Raw genomic sequence first — 24892 nt, 5'->3', positions numbered from 1 at the left:
AGAGAATGGGAAACACCGGTTCATATATTCTTTTCTGGTGATTTTGCATGCTAGGTTATGTATCATTCATAGAGTCTTTGGCCATGACAAAGATTTGAGGATGTGCAAGATGATAGAGACATGAAGGAAGTTGTAATTGTGAAGAACGGAGATTAAAGGTGCTATTAACTCTGCTGAAAACATGTTCCCAGCTCATGGACACCCCTCATGCAGAGGCATTCAGAGGAACATAGATACCATGCTTATGCTTACGAGAGGCCTATTTTGGCTGGTTGTAATTGGCTCTTGTCAACTCAAACCAAATTGAAAAGCATCTGGTTACATTTAAATATCAAGGACTTTCTTCATTTGGTAAGGAGAGCAGATCAGGTATGCTGTCACAGACACTTGGGACACTTGATGCTAAACCTCTCTTGCATGCATATGGTTTTTTTAATTCAAGTGTTATAAATTCTAATACTCTGTATCGTATCTATATAGTACCATAATATATATTTACCATAACAGACAGAAGTTATTCTTTGAATTTCTTCTGAGTGGGGTGTATCTGCCAACAAGCTACCTCCTCCCACAAAGCCTCACCATCCATTCAGCCATAGTCCTGATTCAACTATTCCCCCATGAACCAAGTCATTTTTCAATGGTGGCACCAGCAGGTGATGAAGCCTTGAGTATGGAAGTCTTTTAGAGGGCCACTCTATGTTCAAACCAAGTCCATCACTTTCTACTTGTTTATTTGCATACTGTATAAGGACCTTTGGCATGCAGGAGATCCTTCTAGTACAAGTTGAGTGAATAAATATATTATTGTCAGGAAGGTTACTCTCATAAATATTATTAGTTTACCAAGGAGAAATGTGGCACCAGGTAAAGAAATTTAGTCTATTGATGGTGGGTGAATAGCATGGCGGTGAACTGTAATAGTCTTGCCTTCTATTGCTAAGCACTCTGTTCTAAATCTATAGTGGCTGTGTCATTCTTCTCTTCTCCATGAGTGCATGCCATGGATAGATGATTTATTTAAGGTTTATTAGGTGGGATTTGAGGACAATATTCTGGGTATAAATGATATTACTGGAACAAATGACTAAGAGGTGTTAATGAATTTCTTTTTCTGGCCTTTAAAAAATAATGGGATGCAAGCTGTTCTCTCTGAAAAGGTTAAAGACCAGGCCTGGGATTAGCCAATTTAGAATGTATTTATCACCCTTGGGGCTCTTGTCTCAGAGAGCAGATAGAATAGATATTAAGTAGCTACACTGTGCCAAAATCATGATGGTACTTTTACTCTTCAGTGCTTTGCTAGGTGCCAGGAACTCCACTTCCCATTTAGGAGAGAATAGAATAACTCTTAGAGAGGATGGAGAAGTGTCTTGAAATCACATTGTAAGTAAGCTAGAATGCTAGCAAAGGTCTAATTATCCCCAAAGCCAAGGTCTTTTAATTGCCTGAACATTTTTCCCATTTCAAAGAACCCAGCCTTTTTGATCATATATTTCAGAGATCTTATTCCATAGCTAACATTGGTGTTGATGTTTGGACCTTAGAATATTGACTGATGCTTTGGGCTCCATACAATCTACTATGGTGTTTTTGTTTCATTTTCTTTCTTTTGTTTTGTTGTTGGTTTATAGACTAGTCTTTGTTCATCTCGTAAAGTTCAAAATCCCTTTCCATACTTTCCATATCTTGTATATTTCAAAAACTCTTTCCATAATTCTCCTCTCTAAATCTTTTTCTTTTTTACAAATACAGTGTTCTAATTGTAGAAAGTGTATTAAATTGTAGATATTTATGAACATTTTTGGTACTAGATGGATTAAAAGCTCAGATGAAAATCTTCAGGATTTTTTTTTGAAGTATTTTTTGTTAGACATTACCTTCCCCCCGCTCCTCATAGCTGTTGGGCAAAATTCATATAATGGGACTTTCACAGATCTCATGGCTATGTACATAAAGACATGGAGACTCATATATTTCAAAGCTCAGGCCTTCAGCTTGGGCTACCTCCCAGCTAGCTCATTTAACTTTTTCTTACTATTGTACCTTATGACCCACTGCCACATGGCTAGTTCTTTACCTTTCTCTCAGCCCTGTTTTGTATTCCTTCTTGTGTCCCTGGCAAATTTCCTGTTTGTGATTTTTTTTCTCTCAGAAACCCTTTCTCAGTCCAGAAGTTTTACTGTTTACATGTTGCTTAGCTATTGGTCATGAGCTTCTCATTAAGATCAACAGGCAAATACAAAGATCCAGAGAGTACTTAGCTCTCCGCCAGCAGAGCAATCAACAATTTACAGTACAGAGACACATCTTCTCACAATATACTACAACCCATCACTTAAGAGAAAAAGTCTCTTTAATGCCCCTCTCTCAATGATATCATATTGAAGAGCTCTCCCACTGAGATATCTCATCCGCCCAGTCTCTTTGTAGCTACAGTTCTTTTTGTTACACAAGAATATTAACTTGTGGATTTGCAACACCAAGGTTTGCCTCTGTTTCACATTTTTGAAAGTGATACAGCTGAGACACACTCACTTTTCACAGTGTTAACACTCAGAATGGAGAGAATCTGACTACATGAGTAAGTAGAATGGGGTTTTCATGCATAAAGACCTGTGCTTCGAGCCAGGTCAATATCTGACCAGGTTCCAAATGAGGAAAGTGACACACTTTGCAACCTGACAGCTCATGAGTTTGCCTATCCAATGTTGTTAATACCACTCTCATCAGAGCTAGTATGCACCATGAAGCAGAGTTAGGTTTCTATTGCTGCTGAGCAAAATACCATATGCTTAGTAACTTAACCTTTGTAGATAATCATACAATCCTACAGACCAGAAGCTCAGAGAGCAGAGTTTGTTGTGCAAGGCCTCATAAAACATAACTATCAACTTTCTTCCCTTGGGAAGGGAGTGGTTTTTGTGTTCTTTGAGATTATTGGTAAATCAAATTTCTGAGACTATAGGTTGGCGTTCTCTCTATCTTACCTGTTGTCAACTCCAGACTCCTCTCTACTTCTTCATAGCATGGATGTCTACTCCTACCTGGTCTTCTCTGTTTTAATATAGCAGTAATAAGTGATAAGTAGTCATTCCTCACACTTGGAATCCAACTTCCTCTTCTGCCTTGAAAACACCCACAGTCAAATCTGGTCCACCTATTGACTCCAGGAAAAAGTATTGATTTTAAGGGTAATGAATTAGTAATTATTATTATACCCCCTTCTGGTGATGCAACATATTCATATGACCCTGCTCCTATCTGTTAATACAGAATATTCACTGGGCATAGTTGTTTGTTAGGTAGTAAGCAGCAAAATTGTGCTAGCTATACGCACATGTATATATCATTAAAATATATTTAGAAAGCAGAACTTTGTGTCTATATTATAGAGTTAAAATGTATATAACATAAAATCTGCTGTTATTGTATAGTTTTAGTATAGGACTGTCCAGTTAAGAATAATAATGTCAAATAGAGTAGCTGTGCTTAGACTGACAATTGTATGACTTCTCCTATTGTGAGCACTGTGAATGTGAAGAGACAGTTCAAAAATACATGCTTGCTGCTCCTTACTCTTATCAGTGTGTATTTCAAAACCATTTATACATAAAAAATGTCCAATGAAGTTTACTATATGTTAAGATGAAACACTAATAATGTTCACATGTAAAATGGAGTTTCTATCAAGAAATTTCAGCTACATGAGAGCACTTAGTGTGACATTTGAAAATTACGTTACATCTAGCTCCTTGTCCTAGTTTATTTAGGAAGATGTACCTGTCTTGTAAATGGTAATCAGTGTTTCAATGAGGACTAGTCTCGTGAGAAGCATTTATCTATGTTTTTCTTCATAATACATTCTGTGTATTGTGTTCATGTATCTACCTATCTGTATCCGCGGGCCAGGGGAGGATGCTGAGGGTCTTGATCTATATTCTTATTACTTAGACAAAGTTTTCCACAGACCTTTGACTTACGTTAGCAGCCAGTAAGCTCCAGCAATCTTCCTGTCTTTACTTTACTACACTGAGTGTACAGAGTTTAGTTTTTACATTGGTCCCTTGGTTCTGAACTTAGGTACCAATGTGTGTGTGTAGCAAGTATTCCTTCTTCTTGATCTTTAGGGGTGCAGATTGTAAGTGCTCAGGTGTACCTGTAGAGGTCAGAGGACAAAGATTAGGATTCCTTCTCTCCTCCGTCATGGGTTCTGTGTCTTGAACTTGGCAAGAGTTTGTGCCCACAGAGGCATCTTGCCAGCCCTAAAAACAAATTTTAAAATAAATCGTAGAAGTATGTCAGAAGTCTAGAGAGGGTCCCACATTATCCCTCAAGTTTTAAAAGGATGATGTATCTTCCTGGGAATGCAAGACCTTTAAATAGGCACTGACCAAACGAAACAGTGAACAAAGTATCAGGGCCAGTCTTTCCCCAGGATGATTGTTCTAGAAAATCAGCTCCATGACATAAAAATATTTACTTCTTTAGGTGCTAGGATGAAGGGGTTGATTCAGTTCATGTTCACAGTGGTTTATCTACAAGGTTCATAAGACATTGTCCTGTAATTCAGGAGAGAACTTTAGGACAGAACCATCCCCATACATGATGTTCAATGAAGAGTTAAAGATCACGTGGGTCAGTGAAGTAATCATAAGGAATTTTCTCCAGGCAATCTCTGAATAGGATATTGGGAGATCATAACTTTCCTGAGAAAAAGTGGCTTATGGACATATGTTGAAAGACATGGGATCCTTTCTGTCATCCCTCTGCCCACCCTTGGGTAGTTTTGATGAGCTATCTATATAACTAACCATATTTCTTCTGGGAAGATCCAGAGAGGGCATCCCCTTGTGTATTTTCAGCTAGCATTATTCTTCAGCTATGTGCTTTAATTTTACTTCTTATAAAAATCTATCTCTAGATCCTGTGCTTGACCTAAGGTTAGATGTCATGGGGAGGAAATAGTGATCTCACTTCACAACACAACTGTTGCCATTAATAGCAACTTTTATAGCCTCATAGATGCTGGAGATACACAGTGATGGATGAGCTTTGACTGATTAAGAAAAAAAAACGGAGTCTATAACTTTGAAACTATTCAAGTTGAAGTAAATGATAATAATAAAGTATAACTGATACACTCATGAATTATTCATGCTGGTTATAAAGAGCACCTTCAATGTCAGGGGAGCCACACTCTAGAGTATATGTTAAGCCAGCTGTCTCTGTGATTGCCTAGTTTCTAAGTAAAAAGGAAGGGTCAGAAATGGAATTCGGGTTATAATAAAGAAGAATTGAAATTGAAGACATTATTCTAAGTTATAAGTGGAAATTAGTATGAATAATAAATAGAAAATTTGGGGATTCATAAATTATGATATATAAATAGCTATAATTAAGAGCAAGTGATAACATGATGATACACTTTACATACAAAGAGCAACAAAAACGTGAAAAATTTTGCTCAAGAATGATGGTGGGCACAGTTCCGTCGTCTTGACATCTTTATCACTTGATTGATCTCCCCACCCTTATGTTTCTGCCACTCTATAATCTTTTCATAGCAGCCAACTGACCCTTTAAAAACAGTGTCAATTCCTGCCACACTGTCATTTCCTCCTTGCTTTCCTAGCTCATGCACAATTAAATCCAGACTTTTGTTCCACACTCCACAGATCATCTCAGCCTGCCTTTCTGTTCAGTGTCATCAGAGCTATAAGAAAATGCTCTTGGGATTATCCCATTGCACTAGAAGGTTTCTGCACTACAGATTTCTCTATGTGGATGTAGTCATACTCTCCCATCCTGATAGGGTCTAGTTGGATGTAACCTCCAAAGACATCAACAGTACCTACCACACTGCCATTTTTGCAGGTGTCTATAATGTGGGTGCATGTTCATATCTGTTTCCATATGTGTATGTGTGCACATGTACACATGTTGGCACTTTCAAGGTTCAGACTGAAATCAACTGCCTTCCTAGGTTGCTTTGCAACATTATTCACTAAACAGGTTTCTTCTACTGAACCCAGCCCTCACTAGTAGAATTAGTGTAGTTAAAAAGCTCGCTCTAGAGCTCCTCTGTTTCTGCTGCTGCCAACCCAGATGGGTTTACATGGGTGCTGAGGATCCGGACTCTCCTTCTTACACTTGCATGGCTTGGTGTGTTACTCGCTGAGCTGCCTCACAACTCCCACAATATCATTTAATGCAATACTATTTTGTTTTCGCCCTATTCCCTGTGTAGCAATAAATATCAATAGTTCTATTGCTGAGGCTCATTGTGTTGTATCCTAAAATGTAGACTCCTGAGAGTAATATGCTTACTAAATATCTCAGTGGCCAGAGTAAAATCTATCATATACTGTATTTTATTCATACGCTGTTTAAAGTGATTTATTTCTTTTTAAAATTTTATATGCATTGATGTTTTGTTTGCATGTATGTACATGTGTGTGTGTGTGTGTGTGTGTGTGTGTGTGTGTGTATGTGTGTGTATGGTCAGATCTACTGGAACTGGACTTACAGGCAGTTGTGAGCTGCCATGTGGGTGCTGGAAATTGAATCTATCCTCTGGAAGTGAAGACTGTGCTCTTAACCAGTGAACCATCTCTCCAGCCCCATTCATTGTCTTTGATAACTAATATATTCTGTGTACACATATAATTGTAGGAATGTGCCGGTGCTGTTTGCTTTCTCCTGCGTATATTTTCATATTGCCTCGCTGGAGTAGAATCTTTGTTTTCTTTCCCTAATAGGTGACACCAAAACTTCACTTATGTGACTCATTTCCTTCACTTACGATAAGGAAGTGAAAGCACACTAGAGTGTGAGGTTTGTTTAATAGGAACGATACATTTCAGGCAGAGTGTCACCAATTATCCCACCTTTCAGAACTTTCATTGATTATGCAACCCTCTCTTTTCTCAGAGGCAGTGAGCTCATTGTATATTAGTAAATATTTATAAAGTGCTCTATACTCACTAAGTGTTTAACAATCAGCTTGATTAGTTATTCCTCCTAGCAACTCTGTGAGGTCAATCAGCATTATTAAAGAATAGCCCAGAGAGGCTGGGAAACTTGCCCAAGGTCACCCAGCAGGTCTTTGGCACAGCCTGCACAGGCTACTTCAGAGCATATTACTGTGACAAGCCCTCGAACAGCATCTTTGGAAGGATGACTCTTAATTACTTTTCTGTACCATTGGCATATATACACTGACTGTTCTAAAGTGAGGGAAGTGCAGAGGTCTTGAGTTGAAGGAGTTATTATAAAAATTTGAGCCAGCTGTTATAAAATGAAAACTGCCCAATGGAGAGATGAACTGAATGATACTTTTGAGAGGAGGGGGGTACAGAGGATGGGAGGGAGGGAGGGAGGGAGGGAGGGAGGGAGGGAGGGAGGGAGGGAGGAGAGAGAGAGAGTGTGTGTGTGTTAGTTTGCCAAGAATAGGGTTGTATATTTGTAAACAATCAATGTAGGTGGCTTGGAGGGAAAATAGGAAATCATCATTTATAAAACCAAGATATTTTAGGATGAATGTATGTAGGTCATGGTGTTGAAAATCTGAGCTCTCCAGAACAATCTGCTGTCTGCCATTCATCTCCACCAAGCAGCTCTCCCGAATGTTCTATGTAGACCGAGTCTGTGTTTTAGGAATGTAGTGTTTTCCTCCTCAGAAACAACATACAAATTACATAGATCCTGCTTTCTTTAACATATTCTGATACAGATTCTTTGGGCATGTCTGAGGGAAAGAATATCAGTTTTAAGAAAGCTCAATATATCTTTATTTTATGTGCACTTTTTTTCTATGTATTTGTGTCTTCCTTTGAGGGTCTAAAATCAAAAAGTAGATCCAGGTCAGTGATATATTTATGTTAAATATAGTTTTTGGTCCTTTGAGTTGATCTCCCTCCTGTGCTCTCTGGACACATAATTTTGAACTAGACATCTCAAATGCAGAAGTACACTGTCAGCTTAGATTATGCCATCCTTAACTAGTTTGGCCAATGCAGTAATAACTGCCTACATTATGAATGTGAACCACAGATTTATAACTTCTTGGAGAGACATCTTATTCAACCCTTTCAGTGATCCTATAGGACAGATGTCATGACTCTCCCCATTATACAGATAAAATAAACTCCAAAATGTAACTCTACCATCATTCCCCACTTCCATCATAGTGTGATCCTGTTCTCCCTACTCTCAGAAACCTCCAGTGATTTCATGTAGCCAAGACATAGTGTAGTCATGGCAGACTTATCAAGGTGGTGTTGGGATCTGGGTAATATGTCTCCTCTCATTTTCATCCTTTGCTGAAGACATGTTCATCTTCTTACTACATCACAAACCCTGTTTATCCATTTGTCCTGATGTCTTTGCATTTTCTGTCCTTCTTTCTGTCACACTCTTCCTAGATATATACACCCAGGACATGTATGTCTTTCATGCTTACTCACAATTGCCTAACCAGAGAGGGCTTCTTTGATTGTGCCCCATAATGACCCCTCTACTCTGTTTTTGTCTCCAATGTACTTAGCTACCCCATGAAAAACATCCATTCATGTGTTCATAGTCTCTCTCTTCTGAGTACAATTTAATCTCCGTGAGAACACTAATTATGTGTTCTATTTGTTTCATTGCCAGTGCCAGTTCAAAGCTTGGAACATAGGCCACATTCCATGAATAATTGCTGGGTGAATGAATAACGGGGCCATCTCTCGACTTTGGTACAATGAATTTCTAACAATTAGAATGACCTCCACTAGGTTACATGTATGCCTGGTTACAAACAGTTAAGGTCTTGCACTTCAGGTGAACATTTTGTACCATCTGTTACCAACTTTTCAAATTCTTCTGGTGCCCAGAACAAAACCAACCAAGAAAGAATATGAGTACTTTATTTTACATTGTGTTCATTTTGAAGCACTTAAGAATCCAAGGTACAGACTGGAAACATGAGTCAGCCATTAATAATGATTACTGTTCTTCCAGAGGACCTAAGTTTGGTTCCTAATGCCCACTTTGGTTGTCTCATGACTGCCTGTAACTCTAGCTCCTGGAAATGCGATACTCTGTTCCAGCTCCTACACACACGCACACACACACACACACTAAAACTAAAAATAATTTTTAAGGAAAAATAATCTAGAGTATGTTTTATTGGTAGTTTTGAGAGCTCTTCCTAAATATTTTTTAAAATTTTATTTAAAGTTGGAAATTGTGTGACAATGGGCTGAAGATCCTCTTGACTAATAGGGGGAACTGGCCAGTATGACATCGAAAGTGTGGGCGCACCCATAGTTCGTCTATATGGGCCTTGGATAGATTTATTTTTGCCAGCTGGCAGGGATAAAGATCAGTGATTGAAGGATAACTGGGCTCCAGATTATTTTCAGTTCATTGTAGAGTCTGGAATTCATTCTCTCCACATTATATGCATTTGACTTGAAATATCTTCATTAATGGCCAAGACTAACCTTTGCTTTTCTCTAGATATGAATATAATTTTCAACTTGATGTGGGTCTGAAATGTAAGCAGAAAAACTTTTCTTACATGTCTATATATGTTGGGGTTTTTATGTGTTTATGTGAAGGGGTGACTTTACATTACCTTCCATTTATTACATCAATGGATTCGGAAATGTTTAGACTACATGTAATGTTTTTCATGTTAAGTTGAGTATACTTTTATATCTCTAACAAAATCTGTGATCCTCAATAATACTTTTGCATGAAAAATTAGAAAACCTGAGATCTGTTTGGAATGTTATTTATGCATCGAGATGATGTAGGTTGTGAAGATCTGACCCGACTATGATGATTGGTCTTTTCATTCAGATCAGAAAAGTCTGGATACTAGACTTATATCATATGATTAATAAATAGCTTAGAAAACTAAACAAATAAGTCTATTTATCCTCAATTTTATTTCACCGGGATAGACGTATTTATTTTCCATAGCGATATGTGAATGTTCATATACTTGTGGATATATGTGTAGACCATAGGTCAGCTTCAGGGACCATTGCTCCAGAGCTATTCTCTGTCTTGTTTTTGGAGACAGGATCGCTCACTAATCTCGAGCTTACCAAATTTTGTGAGGTTGGTTTGTCAGTGAGACCCAGTATCTATCTGCCTGTCTCTACATCTTCAGCTCTGAGATTACAAGAGTAAATCACCACATCCTGAATTTTTACATATGTTCTGAGGATTCATCTCTGAAGTGTCCCAGAATCTTCATTTTGGCAGTAGTTACTTTACTGTCTGAGCTATCTTCCCAGTCCACATAGCTATATTTTAAGGTAATTTAATACGTAATACATTCAAAAAACATAATGCATATATTATTACTTAGTGTGTCTTAATTCCTACAATATTTACAGCATATAATTATCCTTACTCGATACAAAGTCCGCAACTCCAGAAGGTTCTTTTCTCCATTTTTTATACCTCCAGAAGCCAAGATCAAAGGTAACATTTCTCAAATAAGACTTCCTGGCAATAGGGGACTTTTCAGGGTAGTTTGTTAAACTCAGATTGGTGATGTTGTTTGAATATCTGTTAGTTCCTATGAAGTTATTGCAATGTAGTAGAGAGCTGGAGAAAAGTAAGCTTAAGTGCACCTTGCTTTCCAATAGAGGGTAAAGAGGTCAGGCTAGTAGAATGGAATACTTAGTAGACTAAAGAATGAATAAGGAGGAGTTCAGGTGAGTTACCTGGGGAACAACAGAGAATGCCGTTCTATACCGCAGAGGGATGTGACAGAGTTCAATGAAGAAAGAGACATGGACGTCCAGCTTTGAAGTATATAAATGAATTGTGGTAGAAAGAAGGGTGAAAGTATAAACATGAACTGGCCCTACATTTGAAGAAGGGACTCTGCTAATAGAGAAAATCATGAACATTGGCATGACAACACAATGCAGAAGAGCCTGAAGTGTTCCAGAAGAACAAAGAACTCTGGTTAATTGGCAGGGTGAGGAGAGGCATCACATGGAAAATGGCTATGAGATAGAAACTCCAAAGGTGAAAAGAAATACAGAACTTCTTCCCTCTGCAAAATTATTGGCTTGTCTGCTTAGCAGTGGGTATTACATTCCTAAAGAGATGGTGGTGTGAGAGAGGAGTCAGTGTCAATTTATCTAGACTGATATAAAGCATTCTAAAGAAAGAGAAACAACATTTGCCTACTCTGGAAGATGGAAATGTAGATGGTAGGGACCGAGAGAAGATAACGGGTTTACAATTGTGTGTGTTTATGTGCATTTGTGTGAGATAGAAGTAATTGTCAATGTTCTGACAAGAATAATATTTCCACAGTGCTGGGGAGAAATAATATTTCCAGAGTGCTGGGGAGATGGCTCAATGGTTAAGAGCTCACACTGTTCTTATGGAGGAAGAGATTCAGTTCCCAGGATCCACACTGGACAACTCACAACTGCCTATAACTCAAGTTCCAAGGGACCCAGTGCCCTCTTCTGGACTCCATGATCACTTGTTCACACATGCATGGATAGACACACACACACACACACACACAAACACACACAAAGCTAAAAAAAATCTTACAAAAATAATAAGTTTCTGCCCCTTCTTGAGCTAGAGAGCTCTGCTTAAATATCTTTGATTTCCTTGTTTTAATATAGTTAAGTGTATATATAAATGTTCATGATTTTCTTACATTTAAAAATTTTTTTTTAAAAATGTCACAAATGCCAAAGATACCAGTGACAATTATCTTTAATTCTATCTACATTATTGGTGAATCTATAGCAGAAAAATCACTGTAATTTTATACTAAATATCACAGGGCCATATTTGCCTCAGAGGAATGCACATTCAAACCTAGTCAAATACATCAAGCTAGCTTACCTATTCCACTGTAAATCACCAGAAACTTCCACACCTCAACTTGAAGATATATCTAGAAGGATTAGGCATAGGAAACCCAGATAGATGAGAAGGTTTGAACTGCATTAGCATATAAGCACCATTCCTTTCATTAAAAAAGTCTTTATATGCCCTGTTACAAATTATGTAAAATGTAATTTAGCAGGAATATGTTCATATCGAATTATATAACCTCCCTTAAACTCAATATTTAATCTGTGAGCTAAGTCTGCAAGTTAACTTGAGAAGCTCAGTGAGTTCGGGAAACAGAGGGAGATTTGTTCAGTTCAGAATGCACCATAATATCTTAGCAGAACATTTAAATTATACGTTTAGGCTGACAGCAACTGTATTTCACGGAAGAATCCTTAGAAAGCAGGAGACAGTTTCCTTCAGCCCCACGTCATCATTTGATGTAGATTGCCTATTATATTCTTGAGGTATTATGAAAAAAATGGATTTGGAGGTATTTTTTTTTGACAGCGGGTAGGCTAATGGAATCTGGTGACTGTATTTAAAATGTGCAGGGGTTTGTTATAACATGGTAATAGAAATATCAATTGCACTGACAGGTTAAAAAAATCTGTCAATGAATGATAATGAAGTTATTTAAATGTCGACTCACTTGCAAACATTTTCCAAACCCTAAATTATTCTCACTGCTTTAACCTCATGCATCCTAAGTTATTAAGAAGCAGAGTCTGCAAGGCAGCCAATGAGCCTTTGACTTTGCAAACTATTTTTATGCCACCAAATGCACAAGGAGCAATGAAAATGGCTGTTCTTAATGATTTTAGGGAAGAAACAAAATACAGATGTCACAGCTGCATGATTTAAAGGTAAACACTGTTCCGCTCTCGGGACATCTATTGGCAATGATTTGAGCAATGTCCGGATGCTGCCTGGCCTCAAGCCTGTCTTGGTAGCTCAAGCCATTGCTTTGCGACCTTGACATTATTACTCCGTGTTTCTTTCATCTTCAGGAGTTGTGCTGTAGAAAGTTAAGGTTATTTGGATATATCTTAAGGTTTGTTGACAGAACACTTCAGCTCATGGCAGTTCAGAGTTTGTCCATTAAACTTCATGTGTCATCCATCTCTTACTTGAGGAAGGCACCTGATATATGCCTGCGCTGTCTTGGGGAACAAGAACTTATAGATGAACGGACATGTCGAACACTCTCCAAGAGCTTAGTCATCAGAAAGCTAGTATCCAGGGGTTGAGGGGACAAAGCTTCATAGTTGCTGCCCTTCCTAATAACGAACAAGAACAATCAAGTTTTTTTTTTTTCTCTGTGGATACTCTTTACAGAAGTGAAGGTTCAGGGCAAATTCTGTCCCCTCAAATGGCAAGTCAGTCCAATAGGCCTGGGGAATTACAGTATATTAGTGTACAAACCTACAGGCAAATACTTGCAAAGTGAAAAATGCTGAATTTTGGGCAGTGGAATTGAACTTTAAGAATTTCTGAGCACTCCAGTGTCCCAGTCTGAGAAGGAAGAGGAGGAGGTCGGGGGATGCTTACACTCTGATGAATCTTCCTTTTGTGGGCTCCAGCATCTCCTTACAGTGAATAGCAGAGAAGGATATTTGTACCTTTGCATTTCCAAAACTGGAAGAGAAAATATCAGTCTCAAAACTTACCAGCACATTCTGCTCTTTTGGTTTAAATATTTGCACATAATTTATTGTCTTGTTTCTCTTTTAAACATTTATTGCAGTGTATTACTTGCATATGATAATGATGTTTGAGAATTGTGTATGGGTGTACAATGTATTTTGATCATTTATACCTTTTCCTCTTTCTTCCAACTCTTCCTAGACAACCCTGCTCACACTGTATTACTGTTCCAGCTGCAATTTCATCAATTCATGTTCCATTATAAAATGTCTAGCTCATCAAGTCCAGCTAGTGCTGCCTGTGTACTTATAGTATAGGGCCATCCACTGGAAAAGAGATAACCTTCTAGGAACCACATTTTGATCCAGAAATGACTTCCCCTTATCTAGAAGCCATAAGCTCCCGACAGAGCCTTAGCTAAGGTGGAGGCAGACGATCTTCTCTCCCATGCATGCCGAGATTCCGATGGGATCCATCTTGTGGAGGTCTTGTGCAGACAACCACAGCTACTGTGTTACCGTGAACTCCTGACTACGACGATCCTTTTGTGTCCCAAGCAGTGTCTGCTTTGTGACATTTCTTAGCTGTATGGCATACTAGTCTTATCAAAATCCAATCTCAGAAAAATTTAAGTTTAAGCTAAGCAACTGAGAAATTGTGAGGCCCAAACAACCTGAGTCAGAGAGGTATACCATTCCCTCTCATGCTGGTCATCTGTCTGACCTAAGCACAGAAAAAGACTGAGATATACTGGTAAATTCATAGTGTAAGCACATGCTACCCAAAGAATCATAGCCTAGAATGTGCCCATCTTACGTTGGAAAACCAATCAAACTAACTAACTCCTAATATCTAAGTACTGTGGGACAACTATAGGCTTACAACACACATGCCATGAAGATACAAAAAAAGAAAAGAAAAAGAGAAACAACAACAAAACCAAACCAAATGTGTAAGACAAAAATACTAAGGGAACTTGCTAATAAGCATCAAATATCAAAGAACATCTCTAAACTTTAGAACCAAATGGGACAATTGTCCAAAGAATAAAAACTACACCTATCTAGCATTTTCTTCAACCTGGATAAAACAAAAGGTAAAGAAAAATATTGATTAAAAAGCAGTGAAGCGGGGCTGGAGAGATGGCTCAGTGGTTAAGAACACTGACTGCTCTTCCAGAGGTCCTGAGTTCAATTCCCAGCAACCACATGGTGGCTCACAACCGTCTGTAATGGGATCCGATGCCCTCTTCTGGTATGTCTGAAGACAGCTACAGTGTACTCACATACAAGAAATAAATAAATAAATCTTTAAAAAAAAACAAAAACAAAAAAGCAGTGAAGAGGGCAGGAGAGATGTGGCTCAGTGGTTAAGAGCGCTGAGTGCTCTTCCAGAGGTCCTGAGTTCAATTCCCAGAAACCACATGATGGCTCAGAACCATCTGTAAAGGGATCTGATGCCCGCTTCTGGTGTGTCTGAAGACAGATTTATATATATATATTAATTCCTTAAAGAGAAACAGTGAAGAAAAGGTGAAGGTTACCTTATCTACAGAAAGTGATGATAATTCTCTAACTCATGCCAACAGGAGGATAGTACAAGGAAATATTTAATGTACAGAAGAGAGAGTACAGATAACTTGGGATTCTATGCCCTGACAAATTACCCTCTCAAAGGGAAAAGGATGTAAGGACTTTCTCCAGAAGACAAAAATTGTGGTGTTTTGCTTCTATTTGTTAGTAACCTGGCTGGAAGGACGGGTATAAGTCAAAATATAGATCAATAAAATAAAAAGCATCAGAGAATGAGCCAATGAATGTTCAATTTTCATTTTGTCCCTTTTATTAATAAGTCTAGCAGATATCAGTTTACCATAATGTTAACTATGCATTTAAGCATAGATTTTTACATACATATATGTGGGCATACTTATAAATTAGTGTTGTCAATGACAGCATCATCCAGGGCTTGTAATAGTCACAAGTCAGGGTAATGTTACTGATAGCAGACTTGAATTAGTTGTAAATTCGTATTAAAATTATGATTTCCAAATGACCTGCAAGGTGTAGGAGAGATGGCTCTCCCGTTATAAGATCTTACCATTTGTGACAATGACCTGAGTGTGCTCCCTAGCACCCACTTCAGGTGGCTTACACTGCCTGTAACTCCAGCTTCGGAGTGACGCCTCTAGCCTCCACAGACAATAGCACACGCATACAAACACTCACAAATAAAAGACACACGAAAGACTCACACACACATGGAATTTCAAAATATTTAAAGGTAACGAAAAGAATTAAGCCCATAGACTATATAAAGAGAGCAATGTGAAGCCTCACTAAACACTTAAAATCATCATGAAATATAGAAAACATGTGAGACAGAAAACTCAGAGCAAAGAACAGCGTTCTGAAACAGGTAGAGAAGTGTGACAAATACCGAAATGTTGAACTAATTATTAATAGCCATGCTAAGTGTTTGTAGCCACCAGCAGCCATAGATCAAGTGTTAATATTCAGAATATGACAATTAGGCAATACTGTTCTTTCAAACAGCAAGAGTCAACTATGCTACATCATAAGAAAATGGTCTCACATACATTAATGCGTGTATATATTAAACATAAATTTCTCTTTATCCCGTATCACTGAGTTTCTGCTCTGATTTTCTAAATTGATTGCTTTCGGTGACCACATGGAGAATCGCATGCAATGCTGAAGCAGCTTCAGATTCTATTCCTTTTGGTAAGAATTGCTGAAGTAGACTCTCCAAGCAGAGCAGCCTTTTCTATAGCTTTTGATAGAGGCAGGCTCTGGAGACTCAGGCCTCTTCTCAGTTCATTGGGTGACTTACAGTCTGCTTCCCTTGCCTTTGTAGCACGTGATTAATATCCCTCTTCATCTTAGAGAATTCTGGATGTTAAGAGCATGGGTCACGCTGTTAGCACTCAACCAAGTCTGATTTTTATAATCTTATGTGTTATAGTTCTTAAGCACAGCAGTCTGTTCTGCAATGGAACTTAGACAAACATATTAAAGTTGCCAGGCATGGTGCCACATGCCTTTAATCCTGGCACTTGGAAGGCAAAGGCATAGGATGGTGGAACATCTCTGTGAGTTCAGGCTAATTCTGTTCTACTCAGTGAGTTGCAGGCCTATAATTGCTACAAATGCTGCTTTGCCTCAGTCAGAATCTCCCTCTCCCTCCTTCCTTTTCCTCCTCCTCCTTCCTCCCTCTCTTCATCAATTTTTAGGCATCAAACTAAATCAAAATATTTTTCAGTGATTAAGATTGCCCTTCAGGATGCATATCAGGCGTATTGGTAAATGTTGGCTAAAGAATACAGAAAACAATCGAGGAGAATCCCTTCTGAAAATGAATGATAAAAGCTACTATTTAGAGGTTGCTCATATGTGCTTGCCATATTTACTAAGTATTTTAGGGATTAATTTAGTTTAGGAATGATGCTGTATCTGTTATGTCATTTGATCATGTTCCATGGCAATAGTAAAGATCCAATCATGCTTGTCCTGTTCCGCTCCTTCCTCCAAGGAAATGTCTTCGTCCTAAAGAGATCATGATCTCCGGGGAGGTAGGTAGTATACTACAGGTGTGTGTTTTCTCTTCACGCTTAATCATCTGAACTCTATGTATATAGTAAGTACTCACATAGAGAGGGACATAGGTTCAAAATGTTCTAGAAGTCACAAGTGAGAGCTGTCAGAAGGATTAAAGATCAAAAGTAAAATGTGGCAAACTTTTTTTCTTGTGTCCGTTTCTTTTCCTGAAATAAAATTTTAAGCATACAGCTTCTTTGGAACAGTACAGGGATTGAAAAGAGTTATATGTTTGTTTCTTTTTGCTATTTTTGATACTTTGTCCTTTTTTGTTACTTTGTTGTTTAAACTGAAGATAGACCAATCTGAAAAGAAGTCCTGCAGATAAAATGCTTACTTCATAATATACTTTAAAAATGATACAACCCGGGAATCCAAGGCCAAATATCCCCTATCTTAGATATGTCTATCTATGATACCTATTTTAAAACCCTGTCTTTTTTACTTTACTTGTTTTGGTTTCTTTATAATTATCTTCACTTTGTAGTTAGCACAAGTTGACATTTCTGTATTTGAATTTTACTTGCTTAAATTTTTTTTATTATCCTTCTTTCATTACAAAACCAATTTCATATTTGCTGTTTTAGTTCTTCGTGGAGGATATTGTGTTCCCAAAGGGTGATGTGTAGAACACTAATCACGTTTTATATCACTTGCAAATGTGTTCTGTAATCAAATAAATTTAGAAAAGGCTACAAGTGCTCGACAAGTGGTTAGTGTATATTAGATTAATAAAAAATTGTGATTTTTTTAATGCAAAGGAACATTGAATTTTGCCTACTCAAGCATTTACAAACACTTTGATTTTGAAAACTGTCCCCTTTTCCTAGTTTTGGAGACATTGTTTAACAAATATAGCAACTGCTACAATGGGTTGTAACCAACTTGCTGCTGAACCTCTCTGTCTTCTTTATTTATCCTTGGTCAATCTTTTTAAGGTAATCCACTTCCATAAATGTCTCTATGGAGAAAACAGTGTGGTGGATCAAATAGGCACCATGGATTTTCTTGCAGGGCACAGAACCAAACTCTAATGGGCACCAGGGATTTTCTATCAGGGCACAGAACCATGTAGTCATCATATCCATATGGGGACATAAGCTGGTCTGCATAGTCATTGATCCAGCAGTACCTGTAATAATCTCGGTGCTTCAACAAGGTTTTGAGGACCTTCTCTGTTCCACCTTAAATCTTTACTGACCAGTGAGAAAAACCAGAGTGTGCCTAGCTGAGAAGCCATGGTGGAAAGAGTGGAGGGGCAGTGACTCTGAGAGCAGTGCACTGACAATCTGCCAACTGGACTGCAAGCATTTAGTGTTTGTACTCCTGAACTGCCTTGACAATGGTAGGTCCACTCATGACACATACCAACACTTTCATTACATTTGCAAACCACATGACAAGAAGCTATACCTTTGGGAGGGAGAAATACATTATTATGTATCTTTATAAGGATTGATGCAAGGTTGTAATATTTAGACCACCTAAACTTCTGGGACCAGGGAATGAATTTTGAAACTCTTTTTGAGCTTTGGATAAATGAGCTGTTAGAAATCAGAGAGAAATCATATCAGATATCTTAGAAGATCTAGGCACACACAAAAGAAATCTTATAAAGAAAATATGCCCAATAAAGCAGTATAAACTCTGAACAAGTTTGCTAATGTACATATGTGCTGCTCAGTCCATGACATTGTTCCACGTTTCCATCCCCCCCACACATACACACACACTCACACACATTCACAAACATGCACTCACAAAAGCACACACCAGCATGAATGCACATGCACAAATTTACAGGCATACATGCACAAACATATAGCTACCTACAAATACTAATACATATATGTATGCATTTATACATACACCTGTGTACATACCTAAGCACCTGCAAATTCTTTAGCAGAAGGTCTTTATAAAGCCAATTTTTATTTGCTGTATTAGAAAAATTTGTTTCTGGAATTGTTCAAACAAACAAACAAACAACAAACAAAAACAACCAAAAACCCCTCTTCATTTCACCTTTTATATGCTGTCTTCTGCCTCTCTAGGCTTCTATCCCAGTACTTTACTAGAGCATTTGTGCCTCCTATTCAAGAAGTAAAGTCCTATGTTTTCATCTATCACTAGGTGAGATTTGCTAACGTACCAGCAGGGTGCTTTTTATCTTTCTTTCACCAGCTCCCAGAGAATTCCTGTATGTTTGTTTGTTCTTGAACATAAAGTTTTACTCAGACAATAAACTATTTTTCCAAACTTCGCTAATGTAAATTTGAGTTATCCACTAGATTATGTCTCATGTTAGGATAATAGTAAAATATGAACTCATTCACATGCACGCATGCACACACACACACACACACAGAGAGAGAGAGAGAGAGAGGGAGAGAGAGAGAGAGAGAGAGAGAGACAGAGACAGAGACAGAGACACACAGAGACACACAGAGACACACAGAGAGAGAGAAGAGAGAGACAGACAGAGAGATGGAAAAAGCTTACAAATCACAAGGAAATCTGAGTAAGAAATCTCAGTTGAGGATGACTAGGGAAAGTTGAAAATCCAATCAATCATGGACTGGGTGAGGAAAGAAATCCTAATACTTCTTTGAAAGTAGCAGTGTGTTTCCTCATGTACAGTGGGAATTTGGGGAGAAAATGGATTGGTGTGAGAGGAATATAACAACAGACGTTTTTGTGTTTTGTGAATGAATTCTGAATCCTGCCCTGCCTTCTTTGTTTTCAAGGGGATACCTTGCCTGTCTGACTGCAGAGGTCCAGACACTAGTCCTGAATAAACCCAGTTTTGTCTTGTATTTGGACAGGCACAGTTCTAGTCTCCGAGATTCTGCCTTCTTCTCTTTTGTAAATCATCTGCTTACAAAACATACAGATTCGTTCAAATCCTATTGTTTAATGCTGATTCCTCCATGTTGTGGGATTCTATCTATGTTCTCTAACGTACTGGCCTTTTGGTACCTTCTGTGTGATATGTTCATATGAAATGTTCTGAATACCAAGTCAGAGTAAATTTTTGATTGTAGTGATGCCTTTAAAGAGCTTTATGGATTTGGTGCCTAGGGCAGAGTAGACTCTTTGTGTGATGTATGTGCACACATGTGTGGATATGCATGTGAAGTCCAGACAGCAACATCATGTGTCTTTTCAATTACTTTCCATTTTGTTTTGGTGGTGGGTCTGTGCAGTATATGCATATACACATGCGTGTGTGTAGCCATTATGCATGTATGTATGCATGCGTGAGCATGTCGAAGCTAGAAGTTAACACTGTAGGTTTTTCTTGGTTTCTCACCACCGTATTTTTTGAGACAGAGTCTCTTACTGAACGTAGAACAAACTTCATCTACCCTGGATAGAAAGAAACTCCGGAGATCTACTGCCACTCCTGCACTTGGCTTTTCGTGTGTGCTGGAGTTAACATTGATGCCATCACGATTGTGCGGCAAGCACCTCACTGACTGAGCATCTCCCTAATGTCCAGACTTGGTCCTGAGCATATGAGAGTGAGGCAGTTACCCTGGCTCTTGTCACTCCCACTTATTGTCGCCTACAGATGTTTGCAACGCGTCAGCATGGAAAATAAATTAAGACGACATTGTCTTGCTTTGTAAATGAAACCGATTTTATTCTCTAAGTAGTATTAGTATGTATCTCGTTCATTGCTCATAACACATTAGGCTCATTTACCTTTTGTCATTTAGGTGAGCTGAGGGGTATTTGAGAGGACTGTGTGCTGCATCCTGCTACTGAGCACGCAAAGTCTCCTGGGTATTATTAGCTCCACAAATATGGATGACACCATGGATTTCACTATAAACTTTCTTTGTAAGAAAAGGAGGCTTAGAGAAAATGATAGAGCTGTAGTCTTCAATAAAGATTTTTTTAAAAGATGAAGGAAAATTGAAACAACCTGGAGCAGGGGGCGGGAACTTGGGTTAAAACATTCGATAGCCCATTTATCAGCTATTCCGTTGGCATAGGCCATTTTGGTGTTATCCATCACTTTATTCAAACTCAGATAGCCCCTACAGTGTTGTACCTTCTTATGATGATGACATAAATTTAAAAATTCAGATTACAAAGTAGACCTACATGAAAAAGTCGATTAATCCTGATTTATTTCCTCTTAATTAGTTGCGTGTTGATAATCGGTTAAATACTGACAGGACTTTAAAGACCCTCAGGGCCAAGAGTTGATGCCATTCTAACTCACACAGCTTAGGACCAGCAAAGGGCATCAGGAAGAGTGTGAAATTTTACTTGTTCAGAAGATATTTCCTTGTTTTTAAATACTGACCGGAGACCGAATGACCTAATAGGAAGTAACAATCCATATATCCTATGACTCATGAATGAAAACATAGTTTGTAGATGAATCAGGACACTCTGGTTTTACTCTGTGTCAGAGATGAAGCAAAAGTTTAGAAACATCATATCTAACTAAACATGCTTTTTAGTTTTGTGGTCAATCCAAAGGGTGTCCTCATTTCTTAATCTTCGTGAATTAATCTCATCCATTATTTAAAGTGCATACTTTAAGGAGCAGTGGAGGGATGGCGTTTTAATTTTTACCAATTCAATTTAAATGCAAATGTTAACCACTCACGTGCTGTGTACATAATTAAGCTTCATTATATACTGCGTGAATCATTTAGAAGCCTCCCGAGAGCCATTCTACTATGTAAAGCATGCATTACACTGACAAGCAGCCAAATGACGTACACTTCTGTGCTCATTAAAGCTTCCTTTGAATTACAGGTCAACCGATTATGGGACAACCTATGAAAAGCTCAATGATAAAGTGGGGTTGAAGACAATTTTGAGCTATCTGTATGTGTGCCCAACCAACAAGCGTAAGGTAAGACATAGATACAGCTCACTACCGATTCATGGCGTGACTCCTTCTTGCCTTGGCTAACCACACTTGGTACCTAAGACTGCATTAACATAAAACAAGGATAGAGGTGCAAAAATAAGCTGATGAATTTAAGGTGGCAAAACACCTGCCGTCTCATGATTTTTCAATCAGCAGCTGTGAACAGAGCAGGCTGAGGACTAGGCCTGGTATTGCAGTTTAAGAAAGGCAGCTGCGGGGTTGAACCTGCGAGTGGAGGCTGCTGACTGTCATGTAAACGTTCTTGCCTTGCCAGTCTCAAAACAACAACAACAACAACAACAACAACAACAACAACAACATAAGGCAGCAAATGAAGGTGAATTTCAATGATCCCATAGCAGTTAGTGAATTCAAGAAGTTTAGTTTCTAAAGTTTGTTCAGGCTATACATGTCACATGTAGTGGAGGTATCACATGTGATAATGGAATCTGCTAAGTAGGTGCCTTTAATCCATTCACAGATCTTAGCTGTGAACTTCCTTAGGAATTATCCTCCTTAATTAAAATGATATAACTGAGGTTCATGGAAAGTAAACACCATGCCTCCATCTGAGGGTTGCAAGTGCCAATGAACTATACAGTCTAGGCTTCCTCCTGAGCAAGTGCAATTTTCTACTGTATTAGTCCTTTCTGTCTTTTTTTTTTTCTACTATGTGGGATGAACTCTTTAGAAAGCTTCGGTCTCAGAAGAAAACCTTTGACTGTAAATGACAAATGTCTCAAAGGCAGAGAAATATTATAACAACATATCTGTTTTATAAACTTTTATTATCACATCCCGAATCTTGTCGTGAGAAGCAAAAGCATGACAACCTTAGAGGAAGACATAGCATCCACCAAGAACCAGTAAGGTGCTGCCCATCCTTGTTTCCTCAGCCGTGTTCTGCTACCCTGAGAAAACTGCTCTGTAGGCTCTCTCATCTCAGAGCTTCCTTTGGATGCTGACAGTAGGTTCAGTAACCCCTGTCTTCTGCTCTACCATTTTCAACTTGTATATAATATCAAATGGATTAGGTGGGTCCCAAAGATGCTCTCCTGTTTCCATCCCTGTTCTTAATCAGGCCTCAAATGTCTCACAAACTACTCACATACTTCTGACATGCAACATGTATGTAGTATTATAAACACCCGTGGAAGTTGCTGTTCTCCCTGGCGCCAATCATGTCAAGTTCTTCAGTAAGTACAACTTCTCAGATGGACATGGACCCTGAGTTCAGGTGGCTTGAGTAAAGACCCATCCAAGCTCAACACTGGAGAGATAGCGACAGGTCACTTCATTGACCCCTGCAGCATCCTCAAACTTAATGTGGGGACAATGAGAGCACTCGCCTCATGACTACTGTTATACATTATATATGAAATTAGACATTTCAAGTCCTCAGCTCAGACAACCCAGGCTTAGTCAATGTTTGCTCTTTATTTTCCTTTCTCTCCACCCTGCTCCTCCTGCTGCATAAAATTATAGGGAGTAACAGTAGTGATTATCCCCCATAATTAAGAGTGTCCAGGAGAACATTCTGTGATAATCAGAATTTTCTTCTATGCTGTCTAGTTAGTCCTTTAGACACTAGCAACTCCTGGCTGGTGAATATTCTAAATGTGGCTAATATAACTGAGGAACTGAATTTTCAACTTCATTTAACTTTAATTAACTTCATTTGCATAGTTGCGTTTGTCGGAGGATCGCAGTATCAGACAGCAGAGCTCAGTCTGAGCACTGTGCCCTCAGCATCACGTATTGACTCTTTACACGGCCATCATCAGTAATCTCATCGAAACCATTTTGATCTGCTGTGTACAGCCTTGTGATGTGGAGCTGCAACTCCTAGCCTTCAGCTTCATAATGAGATTTATTTGTTTTCTGGCTTTAAGTTGATTCTCATCTCCTCTATTGATTTTAGTTCTAGTTCACATTTTGAGTAAATTTAATTTAACAATCAATAAACTGTACGTGAGGCAATGAAGTTTGAAGATAAAAAGAGAAATAAGGACAGGGAGACAGCTCAGTAGAGAGAGGAGCTTGCTGTCCAGCCTGACGGCTGGAACCCGTATGTTGGAGGGAAGAACACGTTGTCCTCAGACCTCCACACTAGCACTGTTCCATGAGTACAACCTTTAACAAAGGAAAAGTCAGCATCCCAAGCTCCTCCCCCAAACACACCATAATGGTAAACACTCCTCTCCCAAACACACCATAATGGTAAACACAATGTGATGGCTAAAGACCTGGGACTAAGAGTCAGCAATCGCTGTCCCTGCCACCTTGAATATATTTCTTCCTGGCAGTTGACTTGGCCGAGTCATTTTTATTTGTAACATGTTACAGGAAAGACTGGATTTTCTAGATGAAAGAACCCTTAGAACTCATCTTTTCCAGTGATAGTTTCTCTGCTTTATTGATGCTATTTGAAATGAACACGATTTTTAAAATTGTAGGGCCAAATATTGATCGCAATGATTTCTGTCACTGATGGATACATGGTGAAGGTCCCCAAACCACCTCTGTTTTAAAGAGCCAGATTTTAAGAGTGTGTCTTTCCTGCCCAGATGGGCTACTGGAGACAGGAGAATGGTTGAAGTGGGATACAAAAAACTATACAGAAGACTTTGATGAAATCAGTTCTGCCAAATGCCATGGGGTGCCTAGTTAACCTATATTGGCACTTACTTTACACTAAACATTTGCCCATGGACACTTAGATGTTCTGAACTGACTCGTGAAAAAGCATATTTCCAGAAATATGGAAGTTACTGTCCAGCACTGTGAGAGGATACCATCTTCAGGAGTGATGCTGTCAGATACAGAGTTTGTCCTGTAATGTTTGAATTACCACACT

The 24892-nt window shown here is 38.6% G+C and overlaps 1 protein-coding gene across 4 annotated transcripts in view; it reads left to right on the top strand.

The window, feature by feature from the left end:
• Sorcs1 (sortilin related VPS10 domain containing receptor 1) overlaps positions 1-24892 on the top strand; it is a 508764-nt gene that overhangs the window by 253162 nt on the left and 230710 nt on the right. For all 4 annotated transcript variants that reach the window (XM_028773166.1, XM_028773182.1, XM_028773180.1 and 1 more), the window contains exon 3: positions 21918-22017. In XM_028773166.1, the coding sequence (XP_028628999.1) occupies positions 21918-22017 (100 nt within the window). The remainder of the gene's footprint in view (positions 1-21917; positions 22018-24892) is intronic.

The sequence above is a fragment of the Grammomys surdaster genome, unplaced genomic scaffold, assembly GCF_004785775.1.
Source record: "Grammomys surdaster isolate TR1022 unplaced genomic scaffold, NIH_TR_1.0 66, whole genome shotgun sequence".
NCBI lineage: Eukaryota > Metazoa > Chordata > Mammalia > Rodentia > Muridae > Grammomys > Grammomys surdaster.
This window is presented reverse-complemented; position numbering and strand designations above follow the sequence as displayed.